Genomic DNA, 25,742 nt, shown 5'->3' on the forward strand with positions numbered 1-25,742 from the left:
CGAATTTCAGCAACAATTTGGAAATAGTATAACGAGAGACATCAAGCGCTGGTGGTCTTGAGCAAGGATTTGTTTCAATCGCCGTACCGACACATGCTCATTTTGACGTGTTAGTTTTCTAATTGTGTCCCTGACAAGCCTTTGATCAAAACTATCCAGTTTTAATTTCCTACCAACTTTTGAGATAGTCCCTGGAATGTCCCAGGCAAGGATAATTCCACTCAACACGCCCTTTGAGAGATCCAAAGCATGTTGGGTCCATGTGAAATACTTTTCAGGAGTTACAATTAATTATAGCTTTTTCTAATAATGCATTTTGCGTCAGTCGACAAATTGGATATAGACATTTCTCTATGTGTAGATGTGTGTGCACTTCCTGAAATGCACGTGCTTGAAGTCACATGACATGATCTGCCGAGCATAATGTAAGGATTTGACATGTGATCTGCCTATTTGCATGACCGGGTCGCTGTTCCGGTAAGTAGCTCAACACCCTTGACATGTGAGGTGTTGTTGTGACTTGAAATAATGACAGCTCTTAAAGACAACTTTCATATTATGAGTGATAAATTATGACAATTAAAATCCTCAATGGTAGAAGAATTATAAAACCTCATACCAAATTGGAAACAGATAGCACTTCTAGTTTTAAAGTAAAGTTACCAAACACTGTCCTGAAACATTTTCTGCCAGACTACATACTTCCTGATGCTGTAATGATGTTTGCATCTTCAGGTTTTGTTTTTCAGATACTGCCAGTCAACCATCGTAGAATCTATCAGCCCAGGATCTCATCACTCCTGTATTCTCTAGGACGTCCTGTGGCCATCTGATGTATCTGAATGCAGACGTTTGTAACAGGCTGTTTTTGAGTAAGTGATTGAGTTCACTTTTATGCCCCTTTCAGCAATATTCCAGCAATATCATGGTGGGGGACCAGAAATGGACTTCACATATTGTGCCCATGTGGGGAATGGAACCGAGGTCTTTGGTGTAACGAGGCAACGCTAAGGTTCAACAGATATTACAGAAGTTAGCAAGTTCCCCTCTTTAGGTGTATCACTTCTAAATGCATTAAAGCATTTTAGAACATCATATAGCCCAGTGGCTAGGGTGTTTGATCAACACCAAAGAGCTAGGTTCAAGTCCCCACAAGGGTACAATGTATGAAGCCCATTTCTGGCGTCCCCCATTGCTGTAATATTGCAAAAAACAGGATAAAACTTAACTCACTCGCAATACAAGGTGACCTTCGTAATTACCATAGTATGTATGTTTGTGGACTCCCTCCATCGTATGCAGGTTCCCAAGAGACGCGGGCGGAAAACAGGTCTGTCAACACTGTGACGTTGTAGGGCGCATGGGGAGTCGTGTCTGAAACATCAGTGTGTGGAATAACTGAACAAGTTTCAAATACTGGACACACATCATGTATGGAGAGCATAATATCTAATACTGGACATGCCAGATACTGGTGTATACTTTAAACACTACACACATACTTCAAATACTAGACACATGCAAAACAGTGGTGCATGTTTCAAACACTGCATATATATCAAATACAAGCTACATGACATATATCTCAACATGTTACAAAACCTGGAGATTTCAAGGTTATATGTGTCACTACCAGAATGCTATGTGAAATCACAGACAATTCTTCATGACTAAAGTTTATGTCTTCTGAAGAATGTCCTTTTAGGAAATTGTTGACCTACTCATGACACGCAGCTCGGTGACGGCAATGATGGTTGCAATGGAGTTACTGGCAACACATTCATATATCCCATGATCCTCCTTTCCCAGGTTGGTGAAGGACAGGTTGCCTTGCATGTTGCGGACTCTGTCGTTGAACTCTACCACGCCTTGTACCTGTGGAGAGTAAGTGAGACCCAGTATTGAAATTAGCAATGACGAATACAATCCTGGTTCAAGAAAAGTTGGTACTATATGAAGTATAATTCATTTCCATCTGAGTGAGTGAGTGAGTGAGTGAGCGAGACTGATTTCAGTATTACACCACACTCAGCAATTTTCTGGCTCTATGGTGGTGGTCTGTGAATAATTGAGTCTCAAGTGAGTAAAAGGTGAGAGTGGGACAGTGAGTGAGACACAGTGAGTGAATGAATCATCTCCATTCTGGCTTGTATCTACGGAAGGTGAGAGAGAGAGAGAGTTAAGAGTGTGGGTAGGGAATAGTGAATAGTTTCCAAATATTGATATCCAGACGGGCAAGCTATGCCAGAAAGAAACTAGCTCACAAAATAATTCACCAGCCTGAAATCTGAATGCAGAAACTAAGCAAAAGAAAATATCATGCACATGTTTATGAGGTCACAATCTAGCTCAATCTAAATGTGAATTAAACACCGAAAAGTCCTAGAGAGTGATATATTCATAAAATGACCCCATGAAAATTTGCTAGCCAGTTGGGTCAGTGATTGTGGAGTTGCAGGCCACTGACTATTTCACAAACTGCCGAGACACTGTGTGGGTCATCTGGAATAGTAAATTCTACATCTGCAACCTGTACTAGGTGCAAGAACAGACTCATCATGAGTTAAGGCATGTCAAATTCTGGACATCTGGTCATATTTAAAATCACTAGATTGCCTACTTCAGACTTGATTATTCAAAGGATGCCATCGTATAGCTGGAGGGCGATGGGATTGCCTGGTGATTAAGGCATTCATTCATCATGCCAAATATTCATTTCTCCACATGGGTAAAATATGGTGCCCCTCGCTGGGATATATTGCTAAAAGCATTGAAACACTAAAATCACTCACTCACTCATAACGCTGGAATACTACTCCCTGTGGCATTAAACAAAACACAAACACCAAGATATAGCAAGTGTTCTGTAGCTCACCTTCCTCCAGCTGAGTGAGGGCTCTGGGGTTCCAGTGGCGGAACATGGCAGTACGACAGACTGACTAGGGTTCTTCTGGTAGAGAGACTTCGGACGGAGGATGAAGTATGGAGGGTCTGAAATCACAACAACTACTCTGTAAAACAACAACAGAAACAAGAAAAACGACATTACACTGAAAGAAAACAATTTAATCTGAACATAAATCGTACAACATTTCCTCTAATGGAATCAGTGTTTATAGGTGCTTTTCATGGTGCTGTGTAATAGCCCAGTGGTTTAAGTACTTGTTGCTTTTGCCAGCGGCCTGGGTTTGATTCCCTACTCATGTACTCCGAGTGTGATATTCCAGGAAAGTTGCTAAATGTAGCGTAAAATCTTATTTACTAGAGTTTTTTTCGAATATAAAGGAAAGCTGGGGACAATACTAATGTGCTTCTAAACTTTGACAATTCAGGAAATGTTTTTTTCCAAACTCTGTATGGGTTACTTACAGATACTAAGATCTTAGTCTATGTAATGGTATGGTATATATGATCATTTTAGTGCTAAGATTAGCTGAGGAATGAAAACATAAGTATCCTGTTATACTTTCTTATCTGCGTGTATATTTGAGGACAGGTATATAAAAAGATAAATATGGTATGAATACACAATGTCATTTAGAAAGATGGCCAAGTGGGTTAGATGGCTGACTTTGAGTGCTGGCGATTAAGGCCTGACCCTGAGGCTGTGGGGTGAATTCTGGATGAGGCTTAGCCCCTCAAGTACAAGAATCTGTACTTTACTGAGAAAGTGTAATCCCTGTATACAATATGTGAAATAATATAACATGTGAAATAAGGTATGTCTATTTTCTTGGCATTTTTAGTTTCAGATCTAACAAAATGAAATTATGATCAGGAAAAAGGCAGGATATTAACTGCTTCTATTTCTTTAACACATTATGAAAACCTCACTCAGTGCCTGATAATATCAAAAAAGCACATCTGGGGAAATGTATGCAGTAATCATTGTCAAAAGCCCTCAAAGAAGAATCCTGTCAGCCAAATCTGACACTGCGCTTTGCTAAAACAAACCTCCAATATTTAATTATGATTATTAATGTTTAAATACCTTCCACTGAGATAGTAATACAGTAAGTATAGCAGTGATATTCTGCCTTTAGGGCTTCTGTAGCAGTTTGGGTCTAAAAATTGAAGATTTTCTAAAGAATGACAATGAAAGATGAATGTAAATATGGTAACGCAGAATGTTGATGAATTCAATGCTATAGAGGTCAAATGAGATGACATCAAAACGTCCACTGAAAGAAATCAGGATGAGTGGAGGGAAATAACAAAGAGATACTAGAGAGAGTAGGCAAAAATAACATTTGTGAGAGTCTTAAGAAGAAGAAAGGGAAACACATTTACAAAATTCCTGAGGCTTTTTTTAACGATTGTGTCAAAAAAACTACAGTCGCAGTGGTCAAATGAAGAATAAACACTCAAGAATTATGAGACAAAGATGATCTTGTTTTCTTTTTCAAAATTAAAAATGGCGGCATTTGCTACACAGCATTTTATGAACGCATGATAAAAAATGGCAAATGCTTTCAAACTACAGAGCTGCTGCTACCTGATGGAATAACGGCTTGTCAGATAAAATAACAATTTCACTGACTGAAAGTACTGACAATAAAGTACACCCGAGCCAGGGCATAACATAAGAGTTCATACCGCCGTGACATATCTTATCTAGGAAAGCTGAACACAAGGGAGACAACTCTAGCTGGAAGCATTGCACACAGGATATGGGAGGCACTACGAGACATAACAATATACAACAGACAGGAAGTAGGTGTCGCTTCTTACCCGTTACATCTGTGTCACAATATGGAAGCGTTAATACAAAATAGTTATCAATGACTCCCAGTAGCTGATTACATGATATGTACAACAAGACCTGATGCTCACACTAATATATTTGTGTCTCTCTGCGAGGCTATCACATGCTTTCAGCCATAGACAACTTCAGGAGAAAATGTACCCATCTAGATTGCAAAAGCATGCAACATATTTCATGACAAACTGTCTCGTATCAATGTGAAAAGAGAAATCGAAGACTAACTATATCCTATGACTGTGGTCCAAGCAGTGCTGTGCAAATAAATGATTTCTAAAACTATCAATAATCTGCGCATCTTAGATGTGGATAAATACATACCACAAATACAGAAAATATTGCACCAAATGTTATCATTTATATAAAAATCAATTCAAACTTACATTAATCATAATCTCTCCAATGATCATTAGATAAGCATATCCATATTTTTCCAGTTTTGCTCACATTTTTCTCCTCTATCAGAGGAAAAATCATTTAAGCTAAACTCCACTGATAACTGATGTATCTCTGTATCGTCCCCAAAATTACTTTAAGACACAAAAACCTTAGTTGAAACTATGATTTTGAAATGATACCAAAGGTGATTTAAAAGGTGCTGTTTTTATGAAACTTGGAACGGAACAGCACAACATCCACATGCTTGTCACATGCTTTGGAACAAACTATGTAAAAGACCATCATTAATAATCTATGTTTGTACTATTTATACAAATATAATATTCTAAATGTATTTAAATTTATGCATGCCCTTTGACCTGATAGGAACCTGATCAGTCAGAAACATATGAAAATATGTATATATATTTTTCATGTACAGCTGCAAATATTGGCTATTCTTGTACACATTTCAAACCAAACATCTGAAATCTTCTTCAAAATCTTTGTGAAAAAAAAATCTTATCTGACCTCCTTTCATGAAATCAGATTTAAGACAAAAAATCCTTTCCCCTAACCAGCACAATCACTGAAATGACAAAACTTATTCTGGTGCGACTAAAACTTTCACCATTTTCACGAAATAGGTGTCATGCGATTCTAGGACCACTACCCTCCAGCTGCATTCCACTGCCGATACTTACAATGTCGTATCTCACCTCGAACTATAACCTGTACGTGTGGTGATGTCTCCCCACGTCCCAAGAGGCTGACCGGTGTACAGCTGTAGCTGCCACTGTCCAGCAGTGTCACATTGCGGATCACAAGCGTTCCATTGGTCAGAATAGCCATGCGACCTGTGCCATCCAAAATCATGGCATCCTTCGTCCATATTGTTTCTGTCATTGTCGGATTGGCGTCAACTGGACAGTCGATCTTTTCACGAAAACCTTTCGCCCATGTGAGTTGACTTGGCATTGGAAGAACCTTTGGAAAATCTGAAGAAAAGTAACCATGATATCAACACTAAGAAATAGTGACTCAAGGCAAAAAAACATACATTTATACCAATAAAACATGATGAAAATTCAAACAAGAACAAAGGGAGACAACTCTCAGAATGAAAAAGTCTTTTAAATGACAACATTTTAAATGAAATGGGTTAGAGCCCAAATGTGCAGATACAGGTGCTATAAAAATAGCCATTGTTACATGATATACTGATACACATCCAGTGAAAATGCTAAAAGGTAGCAGTGTATGAACGCTATATACAAAAGGAGAGCGGATACACAGTGACGGTGTATTGATCAGAAATATGATCCATACCTAGTTATGGTTGGTACAACCTTCAAATATCACACACTGTTTAAGGCAGAAGGGTCGTTGTTTGATCAAAGAGTAGAGACATATATTGCTGAAGGCCCTTGTTTGTTTGTCAACATTGGTAAGTGTGTGATGTACATTTGTGGGGTCCATCAAAATGATTCTCAAAAATTCCTTTCCTCTTGCTATGTTAGCCAATACACAAAGGTTCTTACATGTGACATTGAGATACGCTGATGCCTCATCTTCTCCGATGCCGTTACTAGGGCGACACATGTACCAGGCCATGTCGTCTTTGATGACGGAGGAGATGAGAAGATTGCCGTCGGGGCTGATGCTGATGCGGCCAACCTGGAAGCCAGGAAGTGTCTCAACGTCGATTCCATCCTTGAACCAGCTGTATGTGATGTTATTGGGGTAGGCCTCTGCTCCACATGGAAATTTGTTCCGCTGTCCTTCGATGGCGGTGACGTTGTGAGGTGATACCATGATGTAGGGGCCACCTGCAACATCAACATGTTTAAACAGAAATTGGAACCCTTGTAGATCCAGATAGAATTGGTCTTCGTCATCCCATGTTTGTTGTTAGAGGTGGCTAACGGGATGAGGTGGTCAGGCTCGATGACATATTTCATTGTATCCCAGTTGTGTAGATGGATGGAAAACCATGGTGTTATCACTGGACCATCTGGTTTAAACAAGGCAAAACATTTACTGAACTGGAAAACTGAATCATTACGGACGTGGGTGGGGGGAAAGGGGAAGGTAAAAGGGTTGGGGTGTGTGTGTGAATTCCCCAATCAGCACTAGGCGTTGCACAGTCTGTTTCAGGATAAGTCATAATATTTTGTCAAGGATATTATATGCATCACAATATCAGATCCATGATACCAAGAATAACTTGTGAATGCAATGGGGGTAAAATATGCAAGATCCATAGAGCACCATAGTGACTTAACACGTATGAAATGGAAAGCAACAACTAAATCAGTTCCCTGAAAAAAAAATACCTTGCATCTTGTGGATATTATAAACCTTACACCTCAATCATACATTTAATGAATTATTATCAATAAATAATTATTATCAAACTGAAATACTTCTAGATAACACCATCAGTGGACCAGGGGAAATAACTCTTTCAGGTTTGAGCATAATAAGGGAGGCAACTCTATACTTTCACAGCATGAATTACAGCACTTATAGCATTACATTAAAGTGATGAGTTCTACTGACTCTATGAAAAATAAATATGTCTCACTACTGTAAACCTGTGTGAGGCAATTTGAAGCAGATGTATTGATATGTTCATCACATTGCTTTCAATATGTGGTTCAAATGAAGTTCTAAACTGTGATAGAGAAAAAAGCAAGAGGTTAAAACACCATACCAATGTCTAGCGTTCAGTTCACAGAATGTGTTAAAAAATATTTCTGGTAACCTTTTGGGTGATGGGATAGTGTAGTGGCTTTGAAGCATTCACTTCACACCACAGACGTAGGTTCCCCCACATGGGTACAATGTATGAAACCCATCTCTAGTATCCCCCCACTGAGATATTACTGGAATATTGGTCAAAACAGCATTAAACTCAAACTCGCTCTGATATCCCTAAGCATGACGTTGTTTGGATATTGTTAAACATGGCCTAAACCTTACTCACTCACACTGAAATGTTATCCTATCTGTATACGCTAAACTGTTCAACTCTCAAATCAAACACATAAACCTGTCACTCCAAATCTATCCAACAAAATAACTAAATACATACTGCCTTTCAGTAATACACAAAAGCTTTAACTACCAGCCATTATCCAACCGTAATTCCACGCCCACTGGTTAAAGACCAGACTAACACCGAAGGTTCATGTTCCCTGACAGCTCAATCTATTCACCATGTCTTCATAACATGGCCATCTTATGGTGTTATCTGTGTAACAAATGACCAGTCTTTCAAACAGGATATAACAGCCACCAAATGGATGCGTATGTAAAATGTACAGGCATTGTTGTTATCAGGAAACATTCCAGACATATTTGTACTTTCCATGCCGTGACATTCTACAAACACCCACCCAAGATGATCTACGTTTGATTTGGTCTTTACCAATGCATCTAGTGGCTTCCTTGTTTGTTGTATAACTTTACAATATTGCTGCTTTTTAACAGCAGTCTGAAGATAATCGAGTCTGGACCAGATGACAGGTGTTCAATATCATGAGCATAAATCCCTGCAACTGGGATATGATGACATGTGTCAACCAAGTCAGTGAGCCAATCAAATAAAATAGCCTGCAGTGTAAAACACTAATTCCAAAAGGTTAAAAAAAAGGCCCTTCAGTTGAGTTTTGCATTGGCATCTATATAATTTCAGCCATATAGCGACGAGACCAACATAAACATTTTAAGAACAAACCTTAAATAATTTAAGTAAACATATTTATTCATGACATTATTATGTACAAACGGAACCTTCAGTCTAAGGTAACATAAACCAAAGAAATATACAGAATACCTATCCTCAGGCTTTCATTGTAAAGGCTGACCCCATGCACCTTAATATGTAGGCTCTTCACAAAGACTGAAGACACTCAGACGCTTATACACACAGTCCCACAATACCAGTGTGTAGTTCTGTACATGCAAGGTTCTTACAGACAGATCCAAACTAAAGCAATATGAAGGGTGCCATACAATGTTTTCTGTTTTGGAGCTTCTTGTCATGTGAGTGAGTGAGTGAGTGAGTGAGTGAGTGAGTGAGTGAGTGAGTGAGTGAGTGAGTGAGTGAGTGAGTGAGTAATAAGTCTACAATACAGTTGTATTGTGCAACTGAGAATGGTGTGATAAACTGTTATCAACAAACACTGTCTCTTGTTGCTACAGACAGGCGTAGACAAATGCTTAGTTTCTGACCCTATATAATTTTGACAGAAACAAGTAAAATCATTTGAATTGAAAAGGAGCTGCAGTGAGATAGGAAACTAAAAAACCTGGACTCATTTCATCTTCCGCTCTTGCACTGCAGAAACTGATCAGCGGAGGGGAAAATAATGTGGTTTAGGTACTATGAGACAGTCTACACAGGTGCTACTCTACCTTTGTATTGCACTACATACTTGACATACTTTAATCATGACATCACCATATTTAAACCAGGCTAAGAATATATTTGTCATGCCCCAGGGCTATTACACCTGACAGGTAATACACCCGCATGGTCTCTCACTGACTACTGCAAGAGGCATGGGGTACCTGTACAAGGGCTTGCATATTGTACAGTATATGGGTGGTATAATGCATTGTACAGGGGGTTGTATAATGCATTGTACAAGGGGTTGTTAATTGCATTGTACAATGGGTTATTAACTGCACTGTCCAAGGAATTGTACATTGCATTCCACAGGGATTTGTGTATCACACTGTACAAGGTATTGTAGACTGCACTGTATAAGAGGTTGTAGACTGCATTGCACAGCAGGTTGCCTATCACAATGTACATGGGGTCGTATATCATGGTATATCGCATTGTGAGTGAGTAAGTGATGAATATGGAAGCCTCAGCAACAAGTAAATTGCATGCAAAGCTGTTTAACAAACATACATATACCATGTCAAACCTATCTGTTTAGCAATTCACAGTACATTCCTAAGTGTGCCACCTGCATTAGCACAAACCTGGGCTTATCCCTACCAAGGGTCATTTCCTCCTCATAATGTCCTCGGTAAATATTATCACGCTGCTGAGCCCTGACAGAGGTCCATAACACTAGTGTCCTTGCACTAGGAAACTCTCCACGTTCTGAATTTGTAATTTTAAGAATCCCTGCACTGCATAAAGAAAAGGATCAAGCCTTCCTTAGAGCACATAAAACCTTACTTAGAGCAGTTCAAACCTTCCTAGGAGTGGCAGTGAGGGCACCATTTTTTTTCCCTATTGTCACGGCCATCTTCAAAACAATGATCACGACATGCAATGGAATTTTTCACTTTTAAAAATTGTCAGTGGCTATATTTTCTCCAGTTATGTTTGATTGTTTGTGTACAAAAACAACAAAGGGGACTTCTTCGTTCGCCAGCCGAGTGGCTCCAAGTTAAAGATCAAGGTCTGGGTGAGCGGCAGACTCCACTTACGTCTCCAAACCATCTTAAGATATCACTGGATGTTGTCAGCATGCACACACCTCATGCCAAGCAGTGACTCTAAAATTCGATACTCAAACAATCTTTCTTCATCAAAATCTTATATATAAACAGTTGTGTCCAAACATCTTATTTATGGCATTCAACTTCAAAAACATCTTTCACAACATTCTTATTTGCCCTTTTCACAATTTTAAAAAGTACATATGATCAGTTCCACATGAGTCAAAAGTCCATGAAATATAAGTAATACTATTCCCTGAACTCTGAACTTAAATATTCAGCCTTGCTTCAACATCTTGCTGAATAATAAAAATACAATAATGATACTAACTACAAGTCTAAAAAGACACTTGAGACACAAAAAATCAGTTTTTCATTTTCATGAATTTCTTGAGAAACTGTTGCAAAATACGAAAAAAAGATACCAGCATGTGATTGAAAAAATGGCATCAGTGTTTCAAACTATGTTGAGAACATACAAGGAATGTTTATCATTACTTCAATAAAGCATTGTTTCAGCCTAAAATTAAAGGGTTCACAAGATGATGTAAGAAACGTGAAAGATCTGTCTTCCTGTGTAAGCTGGCATCTCACAGTTAACTACTTGAGGGAAGTAGATCTGTATCATAAATTGCCACTATGTCACATGTGAATAACGAATTGATTGCTTTTGAATTTGGTGCCATCATACTTTCTGTTTTAAAATAACAATGCAATGAATATATAAAATTTTTAACATAAAACTCTTTTTGAACTTTGTATCTTAAATGTTTATGAATGCAGACCTGATCTCGTCACTCTATGGCTAGAACAATGCTGATGTGATGTATAACCCAACTCAACCATTTCAGCATATCTGAGAAGTCCAAGCGTGTCCCCTTGATATCAACAAATATCTGCCAACTGGACCAACAATGGCCGTCTGCTCACACATGGGACTTGAAGCCAACAAATAATGGCTGGTGTGTGTTTGTCCTCAAATATACACACAGCACAAAGATGACCTGTCTGGCTGGACATCTGACCACAGGCTTCCTAAAGCATGTGCGACCTTTTGACTGTTGTTTGTTTTCTTGTCTGTGTGAGTGTAATGATGTATGCATAACACGCCATAAGATTTGGAGCACGTGCTTGGAAATGTTTTGATAGGACCTCATTGAGAAGAGGTCACAGTTACTGGTCACTCAGTACCTCTGATACGATTGTTGGTGGCAAGGGTACTGCAGATGTGCTATAATCAGAATACAGAACCCAAAAATAAGTCAATTCCACTTTGCATCCTCTTGTTGATCAAAACTATCATACTAGTGTAAGGGATGCATTAACATTTGAGCATACACAATCATGAATATTTCCCAAGCACCCTGAACAAGAACAATAACTATCTGTAGCACCTGTGCTAACGACCTCATCAGTTTCAATACTGATCTCAAACAATCAGTAGAGGGTCCTATCCCAAACTAGTATGGAGTATTGGTGATCTCTTCTTGAGACAAACATGAAATACAAGCGACACATTTGTCCCAAATTTCATTTCTCCTTGGACAAAATAAGAGATCATGCAGTCTTTGGACAAAACATTCATCATCCAGATGGACTGATTTTGAGTGAACTGATGATCAGTCCAGGCATGTATAGTATTTTATATACCATGGCTCTTAACAACAACACACAGATGTACCACTCGAGCTGTTTGATCTATGACACCCGTGCCTGCACACTACCCAATCAGATCAGGAACATATACATTAGCACACTTGCTGCTAACACTACTACCTCTACATGGAATGTGATCACCTTTCTCACAGTCTTATCAATGACCCTGAATACTGCTTATGGATCAACACACTTGGTCACTTCTGGTCTATGTTAAGGGCCTTTGCCATAAAATATCAGACATTTCTTAGTTTGGTTGTTCTTTGTTGTTTAATGCTTCACTCAGCAGTATTCCAGCCATATGGTGGCTGCCTGTAAATGATCGAGTCTGGGCAGACAATACAGTGATCAAGAGCATATGCATTGTTCTTCGCGACTGAGAACCGATGACATGTGTCAACCAAGTCGGTGAGCCTTACCACCAGACCTCCTTCTCACTTCTTGCAACAAGCACGGGTTGCTTCAGATCAGTTTCAACCCAGATCTTCACAGGTTTTCTTACAATGAATCTGTTTGAACTGTATTTACTCAACTCTTTCAGTTGCTGCATGAATGCACTCTTTGACTTCAGCTACTTGTCTCAAAGCTGAGTCTCATCACATTCTGTTCAGGCCAGTCTAAATTTGAATACAGTATCAAAATAAAACGTTTGGACAAGAACATTAGAACACAGAATATTAGCAATATTAAAGACTGACAAACATAAAGAGCTCAAAAGCTCAGGTTAGAAACACAAATACACCTCGTACAGCCTATGTAAGTCTAAAATATGTGGCAAGTCTTGATTACTACAATATCAGAAATTGAAGAAGATGTTTCTGAGATTCTTTGTATTATATTTCCTTAAAATACTTTAGAAACCATTACTTTCTGCAAAATATATGCAAAAAACAGATGCTACTTGAAGCCAATTGTATCAGTGTAAATACATTGATATCCACAAGCCTTGTTTCAGGATGTTATGCTACCCCGAGGAATGCCTCTACCCTGCACCCAGGAATGCCAAGTGTTTACTATGTACATAGCCAGACCTTGATATGTGTGACAGGGAGCTCATCACCACCACTACACAAATGTCATGTCAATGTGACAAGTAAACCATGTCTCCTCATGTTTCTGTCTCAGGTAGAGACTTCAGCAGAAACCAGGCACGCTAGACCAATGCTTACTTTAACTCTGATTATAGATAATTTTGGTTTGAAACAATTTTGTATTAAAAAGTCTCAGTGATGTGGGGTGTGTGGGCAAGCTGAGTTTTACACCATTCTTTGTAAGCAATATTCCACTAGAAATTGCTTCACACATTGTACCCATGTGGGTTATTGAACCTTGGCAAGACTAACACCCAGTTTCTGAATGCATGCAAACATAATTTGAAAGACACAAATAATTCCTATAATTCCTTAATATAAATTGAAAAGGAACCCCAGTGAGAATAGACATTCAGAACCTGAGGAAATCTAGACTTGCTTCCTTTAAGCATTTCAGGGTTCAGGGAGACAGAAGACTTCTTGAGTCTAAGAAATCCAGACTTGACAACCCTTCTGGACTTGACTGCAGTTGTGCAGTTCTCTGTGGTTTGTGGGAGACTATCTGTATCCCTCCCACAGCATGGTGTCCCTCGGTTACAGGTTACTCTGTAGTCTGTATGGTGTTTTCAATACTGCCTATAGCCTTCCCTGCAATGCTAAATCCCCAAATGAAACAAGTCTATATTTCATCAGGTTATTTCCCATCTGACTGGAAAAGGGTTTATTTGTTACTGGCATATTGATATATATGTAGAAACTATGCATTAGTGTAGGCACTCTGTATCAGCTGTCAGAGTGAGGGTGAACAGCCAGAAGATTGTACATGTGGGAAACATCCTACAGACCAGCTGACCACAGCCCTCATTAAAGTTGTTGAGACCAACTAGCCACACTCCAAACTAAACAATATGAAAACTGACCAACTTCCTCTCATCAGTGACCTCAACTTTCCTTGACCAGCATAGGAGGACTTCTATCCATATGAGAACCCCCAACCCTTGCAATCCCCATCACTTGAGGTGGCCTGGACAAAGGACAACATTCCCCACCTGGCCGTAATGACCTTCTGTAGCCCCTGGGCACTATGTTGGTTGCTCAGTTGACCAGACAGTTACCATGGCCTCATAAAACATGTGACAGCCCAGAAAATAGAGGCCAATTTGTGTGACTGAGTTAGCTTCAATAATAGTCCTACAGAGCGGTGATCATGTTTATTGTGGGAACAAGTGACATATGCGATTGTTGTGACAAATGTGTGTACTTTGCTCTCTGAACCAGCATCTGACTTTGTTAGGGAGCAAAGACCAGACAAAACTAACAGGTGTTTCAGAATAGTGCAGTAACAGGTGTTTCAGAATAGTGCAGTAACAGGTGTTTCAGAATAGTGCAGTAACAGGTGTTTCAGAATAGTGCACTACCAGGTGCTTCAGAATAGTGCACTACCAGGTGTTTCAGAATAGTGCACTACCAGGTGCTTCAGAATAGTGCAGTAACAGGTGCTTCAGAATAGCACAGTAACAGGTGTTTCAGAATAGTGCACTACCAGGTGCTTCAGAATAGTGCACTACCAGGTGCTTCAGAATAGTGCACTACCAGGTGTTTCAGAATAGTGCACTACCAGGTGCTTCAGAATAGAGCACTAACATGTGTTTCAGAAAACTGCACTAACAGGAGTTTTGGAATACTGCACTAACAGGAGTTTCAGAAAACTGCACTAACAGGAGTTTAAGAAAAATGCAGCAACAGGAGTTTCAGAATAATGCACTTGTGTTTCAAATAAGTGCACTAACAAAGCTTCAGAGTAGTACAACCACTCAGATTATCCCTATCAAAGTTTTAGCTGCATATATCCACAAACAACACAAGTTACATTGAGTGTTTGACAAGACTTCTTGTACCAGTGACAGCATCCTCACACCAACCACCAAGTCAGGAATAATCCCCTCACCAAACAGTCCACAGTCTCACCATGATGTAAACAGATCAGCCCAGACTAGCACCCATTGGTTAATTGTGACGACCTGGCAGGTGTGACTACACTTCCTTAATCACAAGGGACCAGCTTGCATCATCACACCACATGAATGATGAATACATACTGAGACTGAATACATTCAACAATGATTAGAAACAAGCAATTCCACTTTAACTGAAAAGGAGGTTGAAGATTCAGAATCTGTGAAAGTGGAGATTTTACGGTGTTGTATTGCAGTGTATGATTGATTCAGAACACTCAGATGACAGTAGCAGCACAAATCTCTAAACTTCACTATGTCTAGGTTTGCCTCGGGCCATTACACATTAGACAAGTGCCACTAACATGGCAATATCCCCCACTGCTAAAGAAGGAAGAAATATTTATAACATATTCATTACCCTTTACTTGTTGCTCACACTCATGATGCATGAAATGACTGGTGTCTGGATAATCACCCAATGTAGGCTGTTAACAAAATTAAGGACATTGGTTGCAATATTTTATGGAATATTGTGCTAACATAAGTTCGAAAAGTGTACGAAGTGTTGTGTCATATTGAAAATAAGATCACGTTCACCCAAATCAGCTGGTGCTTTCACAATCCCTCACCAAATGTAGACAGTCACCAAATTTGAAGATATCAAATAAAATAGTTCATGAGATATGTTAAAGAAAAGTGTTCAACGTGTCAGGTCACCAAAACTGACTGGTGTCTGCGTAATCCCCAGTGTAGGCTGTCACCTATTTTGAAGATGTGGGGTACAATAGTTCATGAGATATTGTGTTAACAAAAATCTGAAAAGTGGCCATTTGAAGTGTTGTGGTGACCTTGAAAATAATGCCAAGGTCACCTAAGCTGACTGGTGTCTGCGTATTCTCCAATGTAGGCTGTCACCAAATTTGAAGATACCGGATACAATAGTTCATGAGATATCGCGGTAACAAGAATCGGGATGCACATCACCGCTGAATACATAGTTTCCCACGCAACATTACGGCGGGGGACAACAAAACCAGTAAAACATGTTGGTGATAGTCCTAGCCCTCACCCTAACATTGGTACTTGGCGATTTTATCTGATCATCCTGTTCCAAGCTGTCACCTGTGAAAATCCGGAATAGAATTGGTCTTCCATGTTTGTCATACAAGGTGACTAATGGGATCAGGCAATCAGACACATGCCATCATGTCCAAGTTGTGTAGACCAGTGCTCATGCTGTTGATCATTAGATTGTCTGGTCCAGATCCGATTATTTACAGACCACCAGCATGTAGCTGGAATACTGCCAAGAGTATGCAAACAAAAACCAAACTGAACAAATCCTCCTCACCACAAAATTCAGCTGCTATGTTTCATGGTGGTGTTGATTGTAGTTACAGTATGCAGGTAGACGGAAGGTAGCCTGTACATACACAGGACCTGGAACAATGGCCTTGTGTGATCCAATCTCTCCACATGCCCTGCCTCAACATTACACTCAGTAGGGGGGCACCATTAACACTGCTGACTCAACAACACCACTGGCAAAACATTAACCAACAAATTCTGACTCCATTTCAAAAATTGAATTAAAACATAAAAGTTAATGTAATTCCAACAAACAACACTAAAGTGAACCTTTTTCAATTATAAATGAAAACATATCAAGTTAACGTAACACAAAACATAATAGTTCCCTCCTTTTTATGATATAAATTTAACCATTTCAAGTCAGCTTTACACCCATACAAACATAAAAGTCCAATTCTTTTCAAAATGTAATCTACAATGTTTCAAGACAACTTTACACCTTTATCAAACATAACAGTAAACTTCTTTTCAAAAGCGACCCATTAAGGTCTGGGGTAGAATAGGCCTTCAGCAACCCATGCTTGCCATAAAAGGTGACTCTGTTTGTTGTAAGAGGCAACTAATGGGATCGTGTGGTCAGACTCACTGATATGGTTGACACATGTCATCGGTTCCCAATTGTGCAGATGGCTGCTCATGTTGTTGATCACTGGATTGTCTGGTCCAGACTCGATTCTGTACAGACAGCTACAATATAGCTGGAATATTGCTGGATGCAGCGTAAAACTCACTCACTCACACTTTTTAAAAGGTGGATTAAAACACTTCCAGGAAACTGAACACCAAAACAAAACAAACAGTTAACTCCGTTCTGAAATATACTGAGGGAAACAAATAGGGGAACACCACTGCATGGCAGTGTTCCTTTATATATTCTGAGATTTCCTCCCACAGTGCTTTTCAAAAGTAGAAAATATTAAAAGGAACACTTAAACTTCTTGTGTTCCTTATTCGTGTTTCCCACTCACACTCACTCTCACTCACTAATGGACTGCTTCTCAATTGTGAACACACTGCAGTGTTTGTTAGCAATCCATGCATAATTGAGTCACCACTCACAAAGAACGTGAAAAATGTTAATATACTATAGACAGTCCATTCAGTTTTGCATTTTTTACCCTTAATGACCTCAGTGATCTACATCAATAGGCAGCCCCAGTTGTAGTTGCCGCAGGTGACACCACATAAGGTGTGCTATTGTTTTATTCTTCAATATATCAGATTTTCAATTCATTCGGACTTTGTCCTGTGAATGCGCAATCAAGGTGGTGAAACATTTTACTTTAACAGAAGGAGAAATCCAGGTGATCTCCACCTGTCCTGGCTGTCTGTGAGATGACAGTGACTTGCTGCTCACTGAGGTATGACCTTTAACCCACGCCACCTACGCTGACTGCACATGACACGCCTCACGTAGCTGGTGACAATGAAGACATACCTTGAGACCACTCCCAATCCCCCACACCTGGCAGGTCATATATCTGGCAGTAGATATATCAGACACGTAGATACACCTGGCAGGTCATGTACCTGTTTTGTACATATGTCTGATGAGTATTTACCTCATATTCACCTGATGGGCAGATACGCCTGATGTGCAGGTATAATTGACAAATAGACATGTCTAACATTTAGATAAAAATGATGGGTCGATATACCTGATTGGTCTATAAACCTGATGGGTAGAAACACCTGATGGGTAGAAACACATTTACATACACGTGACATTTAGATATACTTGATGGGTAGATACACCTGACAGTTCGATACACGTGACATTTAGATACACCTGACACATAGATACACCTTATACTTAGATACATGTGACATTTAGATGCACCTGATGGGTAGATACACCTTACGTTTAAATACACCTGATGGAATAAATATCCTACATGGCCCGACTACTTTTATATCAAGCGAGACGGACATTTACAATCTCAGAAAGACCCACGAACATCTGGGTCAGAATTGGTCTTCAGCAAACCATGTCTGTCAAAAGATGCAACTAACAGGATCGGGTGGTAAGGTTCACTGAAAAACATGGTCGACTTAAGTTCATACTGGATTTTCTGGTCCACATTTGATTATTTACAGATCGCCACTACACAGCTAGAATATTGCTGAGTGCAGCATTAAACAACCAACCTTCACAGGCAGAAGCAACAACTGATATTCCTCCCCTTCATTATACAACACAGCATTTCTGTAAAGACAGCGCCTCTATAATGAAACACCATATCAATATTGCCATGCATTCCTAACAACTGGCTTTCTCTCTTGTTTAGTTATGCACATTTTTGTCAAAGCAGTGCAATAACTCCTTGCTTACTGACAGCTCAGTTATCAGAATATCTCTAGTGCATGTCCACTGTACAGAAGGGCTTGGGTCAAAAGTTACGCAATAGTTTCCTGATAGGACATTCAGTTTCTATCTTGAAAATATTTTGTTTTATTGTATGTCATTGCGCCAACCTTGTAAAAGTTGAGTATTTACCCCTTAATATGCCATGTTAATAACACACTAAATTAAGAACTTTCATTCAAAAACATAAAAAGATGAATCAAATGTGATATTCACCAAGAAACCCAAAACATAGAACAAAATTCATTCAGTCATTACATGCAAATGTACTTCACACTTCGATGGGCTATATTTCTGGAAAAGCAATATTCACAAAACAACCACAAAAAATAAAAACAATTTTAACTGATTCAATAATTTGATCTGACATAATCTGATCAGCGTTATTCCTTGGACTGAAAAGGTTATGAAGCATATGCAGCACTGTAAGACTTGGTATCACATAACACAGACCAATTTAAGTGAAGGGAAGACATGTCTGCCATCTGGCTACACAGCCTAGACATCGACCCTGTACACATTCACAGATGCTCAGCATAGTTTGTATAAAGTTGGTACATGTATTTCTAAATATAATAAACTAACGTATCTGCCATCTGGACATAATGCAACTTAGGTGATGCCTGTGCTCAGATGCACTGAGTGAGTGAGTGAGCGAGCCAGCAAGTGAGTGAGTGAGTGATTCTTAAAATACTGCATACTTTATTCACCTTAAAACTCTCAAATTGGTATCTTTCTTGTGAACCAGTTCACCCAGACTAACTCTTAGTTTCTGAATATATATACATCAATGATTACAGCAGCTGACACACATCATAACCACACACAAGTCTCTGCTCCAGTGAACCAGGGACAGGCTGAACAGCATCAGCCATTTAGAAACTCTTTCATTTAACCCCCAAACTTGAGGCTTGAGAAAGTTTGACATTCAACAAAGAAATACATTATGCATTAAGTACATTTACATTTCACAACCAGCGGGCGTAGAGACTTACAAGCCAGACATATTTATTCTTTATAAGGCTGAATCAGAGAGAGGTTAAAATGCGGACAGATTTGCAGTGCTGGTTAGAAGTTTTGTTCCATTAAAAACTTCTTTTGAGTATGTCATGGTAATCTGACAAGGTGGTGCACTTTTAATGCCTCTCTCTATTTAAGTGATTTTTCTGTTTCTGTGTCTGGATAACTACTTTGATGACATTTTAACATATTTCTGGACCTTATCACAGCATTTCTAAAAGACTAGGACTAGGATATAGTAGTTTGGGGGAAGATCAGATTGGAATATTAGCCAAGAGACAACAGAAGCTCTGGTTTGACAGTATGCATTGTGTTCCATCACTGAGCCTTGGGGGACACTCTACCATTGTCTGGTCTGCTAATGAATGATATTGATAATACATGCACGGCAGGGTGTGATATACCACAGTGGGCTGGTTGTGATATACTACAGATATATTACACTGGACTGGTGGTGATATACTACAGATATACCACACTGGGCTGGTGGTGATACACTACAAATAAACTGCCAAGTAATTCTTGACAAAGAAACATTCCCCAAATGTCTTAAACTCTTGTAAAATAGTTTACACAGAAATGACTCATGTGATGTACTGAATTACGTATTTGCTTTTACACTATTCATGTGCCAACAAAGAAAGGACTGAATACTGCACGCATTAGTGTAGCAATGAGTGTACATATATACACCAGGTCTATGCTCAAAGCATTAACATTCATACCCTGGCCAAAGTATGAGTGTGCAGTACATCCCATGATGCTGTCAGGCACAAGAATGTCAACAGTCATACTACCAGCTCATACCACCAGGTACCCATTTATTGCTAGGCGACATCACATGTTCAACTCCTCCCACTGGGTACCCATTCACTGCTAAGGGAACAATCACATGACCATCTCATCCCACCAGTGAACAAGTGCTACGTGCACAGTCACAGGACTATCTCATCCCACCAGGTATCCATTCATGGCTGGGTGAGCAGAAGTACTTTTGAACAAAGTCACTTGCCTGAAGTGTGAGCAAATGTTTTTCAATGAATGTCAGGACTGAAGTTAGACAGACCCTCAAGAATCGTATTGCCAACAAGGTCACCGATCACATGACCAACACTGCTAACTTCAACTACCCTGTGACCTGTCCTCTATGCCACACACCTTCATATTTTATCAGGATTATGATTGGTATTTTCAACATGTCCATCACATCAAGTTTTGTAAACACTGCACATCAAGACTTTCTGTGTCACATAATCTGACAAAACATGTTTCATAATGGTCACTCTCGTCCTGAAACTGTCATTTTTGATGACGTACGACTTTTGTTATAATATCGTACCCCACATACACCTTGTATAAGCTGTGCTACTAACGACCTGTATGACTGATGTCTACACGACTCATGTCCATCACAGCCATAATAGCTATGTCTAGTGATGCTTCATTCTGACTGGTTAGTTCCCTTGACCATAATCATAACACACCAAACAAAGTAGGCCAATAATACAAGATTTATATCATGTCCAGTCTTGACTTGCAGGTCAGTTCACTTGACCATTACAACAGACGTTGAAGTGGGACATTATTAGATTTATACCATGCCCAGTGTCTTGTAACTTACTCATCAATCACTGTTAAAGAATCTTATGTCTACAATGTACTCACCTTCAACAAGGGAATTTAGTAGGTAGGACTTTACACAGCTTTTAGCAGTATTTATGTAATTTCGTGATGGTGGATACCAGAATTGGGGAATAGAGCCCAGGCCTTCAGAGTGATGAGCAAAAGCAGGCTACTCCAGCAGTGCGCAAAAACAGGTAAACCCAATATTGCATGAATATTTATACTGAACAAAACAAGTTAGGGAGCATGACTATCCTGGGGGAAATGTTTTTAAGTGAAGACTTGGCCCACATACTGATAAAAATATCTCCAACATATGCATGAAACCTTAATTTTTGGTTACGTATAATTTCTTGCTTGATGACAAATACTGTGAGTGAGGGAGTTTAGTTTTAAGCCACTTTTAGCAATATTCCAACAACATCACGGCAAGGGACACCAGAAATGGGCATCACACATTGAACACATGTGAGGAATCAAACCCAGGTCTTCAGCGGGCAAGCGAACACTATAGAAATGTCTGCTCAATATGACTAATGAGTGAAGAACAAAAAAGAACATTGTCAGATTACAGAAAAAGAGATGAATAAAGGAACATGATGAATGAAAATCAAACAATAGCAGAAAATGCCTTTTTGTTTCCTATATAGCAATATAAAAAGTATACGAAAACGAACATTCAAGATTGGTACCTAGTGAGTAAGCTGATTTCGGCAATATTCCATTCACACACTGCACCCATGAGGGGAATCAAACTAGCCACTAGGCTACCCTTCCACACCTCACTGACCCAAAACAGGCTATGCCTCTGTATCAGGACAAGCAAAAGGAGAACCTGAGGACACCGTCATTTTGGAAAGCCAACCCTGTGAACATTTTCAAGCAGCACCTACTCTGAGCTGGGTCCCCCTGGAGGCCATTGCATCACGTGCTAGCCTGGATATCTATGGGTGATTATGTCATGAGAGGGCAGTAAGTGTGTGTGAAGGAGGGACATGGATGATAGGGGTTGAGCCTTTGTTGGCCAAGTGTCTAGATCTATGCACGGGAACATTACTGGTTAGAGTATCACATGACAATTCACCTATTTGTCATAGTGAGTGAGTGAGTTTGGTTTTACATCATACTCAGCGATATTCCAGCTATATGGTGGCAGTCTGAAAATAATTGAATCTGGTCCAGACAATCCAGTGATCAAGTGCATGAAAATCAAACTTCGCAATTAGGAACTGATGACATGTGTCAACCAAGTCAGTGAGTCTTAAACCACTCAATCCCATTAACAGGATTAACGCCTTTAATGACCAGCATAGTAGCCTTTTAACAGCAAGCATGGTTTGCCGAACCATCTGTCACAGAGTGAGTGAGTATGGTTTTACGCCACTTTTAACTATATCACGACAGAGGACACCAGAAATGGGCCTCACAGACTGAACTCATTTGGGGAATGGAACCCTGATCTTCAGCATAATGAGCGAACAGTTTAACCACTGGGCTACCCCACCACCCCTCTATCATGGACTTGAGCAAATTGTGATGTTATAATGAGTTACAAACAAGAAAACTCTGCTCTACTGAAAAACATTTTTACACTGAATCAGTCGGCATCTCGAGTTGAGTGAGTGAGTTTAGTTTTTAAAATGCCACACTTTACATTATTCCAGCTGTATGGCATCGATCTACTCAATTGGGATACAATGACAATGACTGCATTTCTCGAAAGATGTGGGTGAGTCTGGTTTCACACCAGTTTTAAACAATATTCCAATAATATCATCTGTAATTAGCATCTATATAGTGTACCTGTGGGAAATTGAAACCTGGCTTCAGTGTGATGATAGAATGCATAAACCATGAAGTTCTTATCGTAAAATGACCCTGTAACAAATATACCTAATACTGCCCATGCAAGTCTAAAACATGTGGCAAGACTAGATTTCCAGTCTCTGAAAATGAAAGAGGCTCTGAGCTGTTTTTGATCTTATTTTACAAATATTGCTTAGGAACACTTTTTCTGGAAAATAAGTTATTTTCAGAGACTAGATGTTAGTCTCCCCACTTCCTCCCTCTGAACATTCTCCCCCTCAGTCCAGAATCTGCCCTGCTTAATCCATCTGCCATGTTGCAGCCCCAGCCAGCTCATCAGCTGGCACACCCCTGACAATGTCTCAGGGCCAAGTATCAGATTACTGAATATTTTAAATTCAGGGATTGAAACCCCTGCAGGTATTTAACACAAAAGTGTTTACAAGATCCAACCCCTGTTGGCCTCCCCACACCCATACCCGCTGACTGATCCTAACCACAATGCCCGACTATTACAACACAAGTGTACTGACCTGCCAAGGCAGTATTACACCATATGTGAAATACGATATTTATAGCATGTTGTGGAGGTAGTTAAAACTTCACTCCCATTAACTGGCAAGGAAATTTTATCCAACATGATTAAGTCAATCAGTTTGGTCACTACATCCAAACAAGCCTACCTCACCACCCTAATAGCCATCAACATGAAAAAAACATAATAAAATATTTCACTACCCCCTAAATAACATGGGCATGGCTTGTTATTTGTACAGTGTTATTTTAGCCTCTTGAAGGTTACAGAGTTTTGGCCATTCAATTTACAAAACAAGTCAGAAGCTCAAATAATCTTCTCTTCTGAAAGATACCAATTCAAACATATATTTTTTTTTCTTCAAAATTTTAAGTAGGATGAAAAAAATATACATGGAATATAATGGACATTACAGGGTTTAATTGTATCAATTTTATTGATTAATTATATTGACAGCAATAATCATTTTTCACCTTTTTAACATTTCTGGTCGACTACAACCCCCCACCCCCCCCCCCCCACCCCAAAAAAAAAAAGAAAAAAAAGAAGAACTGCTTTAGTTTTTGTTTATATTTCAGCTTTATGAAATGAGTAGAATCTTGACCAAGCATATAATCACCACATGGCATAACATGTTTAACCTTCAAATGTACATAAATTTGACTTGAATGTGATCTAAACTGAAGAAAAATTTCAATTATCCATTGTCTCAAATCTCAAAGACAGGGAAGCCACACACCAAATGAAATATATATACAGAACAAAACAAGTTAGGATCATTGACATTTTATCTTAAATGTTTTGAAAAACTCTGCAATACGTAGACCCTGGCATGCCAACATGTGGATGAATATTTAGTCTCTGAACATATATAACTTTGATAGTAGCAAATAGAGCCATTTAAACTGACTGTGAGATGGGTGAGTCAGAACATTAGGGAACCTAGACTTACTTCAGTTAAGGCCTTAAGATGGCAGGGTGGTTTAGGCAGTTGAGAAAATAATGTGGTTCAGGGACTGTGAAACAGATTACTGAGGACCAGAGGCTAATGTTGTCTCTTTGTATCTGGACTAATACTTAGTGTATGAATATATATAATTTTGGTAGTAATATTTAAGTTGAAAAGTAGACCGATTGAGGTGAAAAATCTAGTCTTGCTTGATTTAGGATTTAGCCTGTCAGTGTGGTTATGGGACTGGGAGACAGACTAGGCAGTAGGAAAAATAACATGGTTCAGGGACTGGGAAACAGACTAGTCCACGTGGACACAAGCATCCTTGGGCAGTCTGTGATGACACAACCTTGCCACAATCAGTACATGGCTGACAATGACATACCTATCAGATTCAACCACAATATATAAAAACACTTAATCTGGAACCTCAAACCACAGCCTTGTTCAAACACAGACATTTCAAAAGCATTTAGTGGCAAACAATTGTCTATAATCTGGTTTTGATCTCAGCAATTTAACTCCCAGGGACACCCTTAGGCATTTTCCTTGCTTGAGGCTGTCATTTGTCCTCTGTCTCAATCACTCGTCCTCGGCTGATTGAACGTAAATAGCACCACAGAAGCAACCTGGAGTCACCTATGAAGTTACCCACCCCACTAAACTTTCTCCAAAATAAAGTCAGATGTAAAGAAAATATCATTTGTTGTTTCCTTAGCCCTCCCGAAAAGTGTAACACACTGAGAAATATCCATAAGTTCTTTATGAAAAAAGAATTAATTATGAAAAGTGATGCTTTCTAAAAACTCATCACAT

The 25,742-nt window shown here is 39.3% G+C and overlaps 1 protein-coding gene across 2 annotated transcripts in view; it reads right to left on the bottom strand.

Moving 5' to 3' along the window:
• LOC137290780 (protein turtle homolog A-like) overlaps window positions 1-25,742 on the bottom strand; it is a 328,654-nt gene that overhangs the window by 17,743 nt on the left and 285,169 nt on the right. For both annotated transcript variants that reach the window (XM_067821905.1, XM_067821913.1), the window contains 5 exons: window positions 6,682-6,969; window positions 5,860-6,138; window positions 2,876-2,991; window positions 1,722-1,875; window positions 1,263-1,374 (listed from right to left, as the gene is read on the bottom strand). In XM_067821905.1, the coding sequence (XP_067678006.1) occupies window positions 1,263-1,374; window positions 1,722-1,875; window positions 2,876-2,991; window positions 5,860-6,138; window positions 6,682-6,969 (949 nt within the window). The remainder of the gene's footprint in view (window positions 1-1,262; window positions 1,375-1,721; window positions 1,876-2,875; window positions 2,992-5,859; window positions 6,139-6,681; window positions 6,970-25,742) is intronic.

This window comes from Haliotis asinina, chromosome 1 (assembly GCF_037392515.1).
Source record: "Haliotis asinina isolate JCU_RB_2024 chromosome 1, JCU_Hal_asi_v2, whole genome shotgun sequence".
Taxonomy (NCBI): domain Eukaryota; kingdom Metazoa; phylum Mollusca; class Gastropoda; order Lepetellida; family Haliotidae; genus Haliotis; species Haliotis asinina.